Source organism: Scophthalmus maximus, chromosome 3 (assembly GCF_022379125.1).
Source record: "Scophthalmus maximus strain ysfricsl-2021 chromosome 3, ASM2237912v1, whole genome shotgun sequence".
NCBI classification, from domain to species: domain Eukaryota; kingdom Metazoa; phylum Chordata; class Actinopteri; order Pleuronectiformes; family Scophthalmidae; genus Scophthalmus; species Scophthalmus maximus.
The window spans coordinates 12,591,369-12,597,368 of NC_061517.1; the positions used below are offsets into that span (position 1 = coordinate 12,591,369).

The window sequence follows — 6,000 nt, forward strand, 5'->3', positions numbered from 1 at the left end:
CCTCTGCATTCCCCTTGAAGTGGCCTGAGCCTGCAAGTCTGACAGTTACGCATATCGGTTTGCAAATGTGAGGGATAATCATCTCACTAAATTTAGACTATTGATCAGATGTCGATGTGTGCAGGAAATGTGGCCAGCTGCATGGTATGTTTTCTGTGCATTGATTGTTCCCAAGGAAAGACTTCGCAAAATCAGGATACCCATACTGTGTTGTGATTGTTACAAATGAAGGAGAATTTTTGTTGCTTAGTCAATAGTTGTAAGAAACAATGCTACAGACAGTGTGAAACAGATGAAAAAATAAAGAAATATAACTGCTTGCCATAAGTAATGACAAGAAATCAATCTCTTTATGTTAATAAACTGCTTAACAAACTGCCCAACTTTCTTTTCCTGAGTGTGAGTATTTCTCTCTGTGTTTAAATGTTGTCAGCAGCCAGTTTTTTTATATGTCATATGTTAATGTAAATGCATTAGCAGCATGATTTGAGAGAGAAGAGGATTCATGTTTGTGTGTACACAGGTGGGTGTGCCTGTGCTGCGAATCCAAGCCTGCCTACAGAGATGGAGAATGTTGATGTTGACTGTCACACTCTCACACATCCCTGACATTTTTACACCGGCACCGGAGGACAGGGCGTCTTTCTTTCCGACCAATATTGAAATCACACATTTGTTCTATAATCGCCAGCAGCTCATACGTGGTGAATCTTTGCAACAATAATTTCTTGTCTCCTGCTCTTACTCGACGAAATACTTTAGGTTGACACATGACTAGTTGTCATCACATAATAGAGTGTTTAATTTCAAATATAGCAATATGAAATAACCACCTTCTCCGTAGGTCATAGTACATTTCTAAAGCTCAGGCTTTCCTTAGCTGAGACTCATGCGGCAGATAAAAGAATAAATAAATCATGGGTCAGTCGTATCCCTGCTACAGAATTTAATCTCTTTCATGTACTCATCAAACAGCATCCAATTTTATGTTGTTCCAACATACAACTACAAATAGTGTGCAGAGTAACATGACCGAGTCTCACACAAACAACTATTATTTAGTCCTTCATACTCACACACAAGGTACAACCAGCTGTGCCCAAATGTGCATGTTCAATCTGGATGTGATGGCAGTAGAAGACAGCTGGAGCTGTCAGGACAGTCGGCGGCTCCACAGGCACATGTACTGTATATATTCGGACTGAGACTTATATATAAAGATCAGTCGCTTACACGCATGTACATGTGTCTAATTACTACTTGAAATAAAGTTATGTTGGTGCAGCACCAGAGAATATTCACAACTTCAAAAACTCACCGCAAAAAGACATTGCGTGTCCTGGATATGTTTCCTGCTTCACTGGATCATTTTAAATGGGATCAGACAGAGACAGTAGCAGTAGATGGTAAAAGGTTTGAATTCTTACCTGTGCTCCACATTGATTCCTGTCCTTCTGATTCTCTCTCTGAGTGAGTCCAATCTCCGAAACTATACAGGCAAACTGAGTCACGAAAAAACTCAATTTCCCGTGTCAACTCTTCAGGTGCAAAAAAAAATGCAATCCTCTCATTAATAAAAACCTTTTTCCAATTGCTGGGAATGCAAACGCCTTCCACCCACAAAGGCAATGTAAAGGAACACGTGGAAATAGCGACCACAAACACATTAATGCGTCTATCACCTCCCCTCTTCTACATCTTATCTCCTCCCTCCCTCCCTCCCTCCCTCACACTCTCAGCCCTGCGTGAAAACAAAGCCGGAGCAGGAGATTCCAGCAGCTAATCGTGGCAGACGTTAATAAGTGAGGGAACTTGTGTCAGTGGAAGGAGAGAGCAGAGCGTTGAAGGGTGTCACGGGGAGCCTAGGAGGGAAGGAGAGGGAGTCAAATGTCAATGAAGGCATAAGGAATTAAAAGTGAGGTACAGCAACAGAGGGAAATGTCAACCGATGAAAAGATGATTTGTGGTAGAAATATCCAACTATCGGTCATGAAGGACCACCCATAGGAGAGGGAAGAAAGCGAATACTTAAATAAATAACACTGTTAATAACTGTTATGAGCCTGTATTTTACGGAAGCTCTCAACTCCACAAAGGTTTTCACACGGTACAATATAAGATGGCACAAAACGTGTGATTAAAGGAGGCCAGACGGGTCAACCTCACACCTACTGTACAGTAATGTTGGGAAAAACAGCAGGAGCAGAGAGAAACAGCGCAATGTGTGGAAAAAAAGAAGTGACAACAGTAACACACACATGCAGGAATTCAGAAGTAGATGTTATTCCGCAGTATCTGCAGTGCGCAGCCACATACCATGTACAGGCCACTTGGAGCCGATGTAAAAATGTCAACAGATGTACAGTGGATGTCCAACTCCCTCCAGGCCCGTACTGAGCTCTTACACAGCTTCACCTCTCACCGGTGTGCGATCATAAATTCTCGACCCTAATACGCAGACACACTGTGTCGCCGCACTCTGCAGGAAGATCGGGTCAGAAGTGGAATAGGGATGGCAGTTTACAGTTGTAAGCACATCTCAGCACCAAAGGGCCCGAGGGGTAATGTTACAGTGACACGCTGCAGACCGGGACTGTCCCTGTCTCTCACAGTAATAAACATACTGGTAAAGTTTACACCACAAGCCATTAAAGTGGACAGTTGGATTACTGGTCACTGTGTCTTTGTTTTCCTTTACATTTGTCATAATTTGTCAGCTGGCAGCTGTAATTCAAGTAATAAAAAATCAGTTTCAACATGAACACCTCATCATGTTTGTTGCTTTGTAGCCACATATTCCAATAAATATGCCCAAGATGAATCTGTAACTACATAAAAAAAACAACTGTTTCAGGATAAAGCAGACTCCACGCTGCTGAATGCTTTGAATGTTAGTGAGGTTTGACTTGAAGTAGAAATGTCGTTCACGTGTGAGAGCATTTGGAAAGGAAGGGTGGCACTGTTTTTGTGCACCGTACTGAAATTCACTTTGTTGTTTCTTGAAAAAATCGAAATATCTGTGTGGTATATTTCCAACTCATCAGATGTGGTATAGACATCCTGGTGTGGGGAACAAACGAACTCCGTGAAAAAACGTATAGTGTGAGCTTATGAGTGCGACACAACAACAGACAAAGAAAAGAAAGCTTGAAATAAGACCACAGCTCCGCCCTGCACTTCCTTCTGCTGAGAAGACCTCTTGCAGACGACACTGGTGACATCACAGTCCGACTCCACCTCCAACCTGAGCAGAGCGGGATCAGCCGAAACTGAAAACACCTGCGTGCAGGTGCAAGGCAGTCTGGGCAATATCCACACGGACACGTCTAGACGCACACTGGGCCCAGTCTGTTCTCGCTGAAGACATGGCCAGCATAGACGTACTGAGCACCAGGTTTTACTTTAATGACAAGATGTACAGCCATGATTTACGAGAACAAAGCTTTGCCGACTGGCCATTTAGAGAGGAATGTAACTGCACACCTGAAAAGGTAAGGAGGACGCACTGCTGAACCTGAAAAGTCTTGACACCTCGAATAATTTGGTGATTCATTATAGTGCCTCGTGACAATGTATTCAATCAAGAGCAAAATGTGTCTGCAGGAAAGACACTGAATAGGTAAAAAGCAGGTCATCTCAGACAGGATGTGTCAGACAGTGAGTGTGCACTTCAGAACACAGCCGAGATCACATTAACCTACACATTACATAACTACAGTTTACGGGCATGATTACTAATAGCTAGTAGTTTATCCAAGGCTGGGACAGGTTGTGATTTACAGTGAAGCAGGTGCCCGGGTCGGTTTCATTGCATCAGATGTCCAGTGCGCAGACCCCTCCCCTTGCCCACCCTTGTCTTGGCGTGATGGATGGGCTGCTGACACCTCACGTGATGAGCAATACTATACGCAATGTTACCAGCTCATAACTTCCCCGAGAGTTATAAGGAGATCATCCTCTGGTTTAATTCTCACAGACACTCATCTTCCTTTTAGCTCTGATCTCTTCTTGAAAAGTATTTGTCATTGAGTCTTTAGCACCTTAACATTCCTCGATTGAGTGCTTGGATTTTATTTTATGGTCGTCGGTGTCAGACACCTGCCTGCCGTTTGTTTGCCCTTGCAGATGGCCAGCGCCGGGTTCGTCCACTGCCCCAGTGAGAACGAGCCTGACGTCGCCTGCTGTTTCTTCTGTCTGATTGAGCTTGAGGGCTGGGAGCCGGATGATGATCCCTGGTGAGAGAAAGCACGTCAACTTACTCAGACCCGTACCTTCACTTAATCTACCCTCACATAAGCTTTAGGTCACTGACCAATAGTGTGCCAATAGTGTAGCTTCATATCTGGAATTCTTTTCATCTGTGCTGGTCAGATCTGGACGTTACCCACAGCCATTAAAGGTCCAAATGTTTGATATCCGGTACAGCACCAGTGAATTAATTATTGAACATCATTATTGGATTAACCATTTAAAATTCCTACATTGAGGCAGCTGTTTCTCAATTAAATCAAAATGTATTTTAGTTGTATGTTTTTTTTTTTTGCTTTTTGCTTTTAAAGAAGGTTGTATGCTGATTTGATTTCAATATTTATCATATTATTTAAAGATGGAAACATTCGTCCTTAAGTGTCACTTTCAGTTGCATACAATACTTCTTGTATACACGTTTTCCTGTCCAGGACTGAACATGTAAAGCGCTCCCCTAACTGTGGATTCTTAACCATGAACAAAGACTTCATTGAACTGACTGTGGCTGAGTTCTTCTGCATGGAGAAGGAGAGGCTCAAGGTCTACTTTGTAAGTGTCCTTACTATCTGTGTAAACACCGTGAAATGAATCGAGTATTTAATGCTTGTGCTGCACTTGTCCCACCTTGTGCTTTTTATTATTTTTTTTTTTTTCCAGAGAAAGGTTTGGCATAAGAAGATGGCATATTTGCGGGATGACATAGACCAAACGCTTGAAGGCCTTAAATCTCAGTTGGACATATGACTCAAATTCTTCCATATGACTCAAATTGTACATTTATTGCTCCACTCAGTAGTTTAATGCAACGCCAGTTTAAATCAATAAAGTTTTGAGGAATATCATGCTTTGGTTGCTGTATTGTGTTCAACCACAAGATGGAGCTTTAGCACTAAAAGCTACAGGGTTCTCATATTACAGTGAGTTACCAATCTTACACTCACAGTCACAACCTTCACAAAGGCAGTCTGAAATTGAAAGCGCACATTGAGCAGGATTACAATGTGTACTATATTCCCCCCTTTCAACCAAATACTTACCATTTTCCCCCGAACGTGCCACCACCTCTACCACCTCTTTTCAAACCTTGACCCTGGACAGATGGCCTGAAGCCCCTCCCTTTCAATACCAACTGTTGCCCCAGGAACATCTGTTACATATAGGGGGACAGTGAGCGCCGAGAGGGCTCACCAGGACACTTGCCTTGCCCTGTGACGAGGACTGAGACGTAGGGAAACACTGGAGGATGCTGCAGCAGACAATGGAACGTTTAGAAAAGGTGCACTCCTAAAAAGCGGTCTCACTGTAAGGGTTCGCCGCTCTTCTTGAGTCTTTCAAGAGTTAGAGGTTTTACATTAAATTGTCTGCAGTAAAGTCTCAAGATTGACTTTTTTTTTTTTTAATGTAGCAGAAACGGGCTCAGTTTGTGTGCGTCTCCCCCTGGTCTGATGAAAGGGTTGGCTGGGTGGAGTGCGGGATTAAAAAGATGCCATCCCCTCTTCAACCTTCCACTGTTGTGGATTAATGTCTAATGTAACACTCTGGCCACTGAGCCCAGATCAGCTGCTTAATTCTCCAATATCCGCTCTCTGTAGAACAAATTGAAGAGAGAATATTCTTTAGCCGAAAAAAGTCAATTTCCCATACGTGATGTAACCTTTTTAATGACACTATGCTTGGGACTTTGTTTTACAATGCTCTCAAGTCAATGCCAATGCAAAATTCTCCTACACACATATTGCAATGACCTGAATA

The 6,000-nt window shown here is 42.8% G+C and overlaps 2 protein-coding genes across 3 annotated transcripts in view; one reads left to right on the forward strand and one right to left on the reverse strand.

The window, feature by feature from the left end:
- The window catches only part of znf385a (zinc finger protein 385A), a 55,981-nt gene extending 54,398 nt beyond the window's left edge, over positions 1-1,583 (reverse strand). The window contains exon 1 of the mRNA XM_035645847.2: positions 1,428-1,583. Within this exon, the coding sequence (XP_035501740.2) occupies positions 1,428-1,440 (13 nt within the window). The 5' untranslated portion in view covers positions 1,441-1,583. The remainder of the gene's footprint in view (positions 1-1,427) is intronic.
- A 1,692-nt stretch (positions 1,584-3,275) lies between these two features.
- Positions 3,276-5,507, forward strand: birc5b (baculoviral IAP repeat containing 5b). 2 transcript variants are annotated; one of them, XM_035645182.2, is made up of 4 exons: positions 3,276-3,491; positions 4,126-4,235; positions 4,680-4,797; positions 4,906-5,507. In XM_035645182.2, exons 1-4 carry the CDS (start codon positions 3,366-3,368, stop codon positions 4,990-4,992), a joined length of 441 nt encoding a protein of 146 aa, XP_035501075.1. In that variant the 5' UTR covers positions 3,276-3,365; the 3' UTR covers positions 4,993-5,507. The 2 variants fall into 2 exon arrangements, with proteins under 2 accessions (XP_035501075.1, XP_035501076.1); XM_035645183.2 differs by having other exon boundaries at positions 3,376-3,491; positions 4,095-4,235.
- Positions 5,508-6,000: the final 493 nt, after the last annotated feature.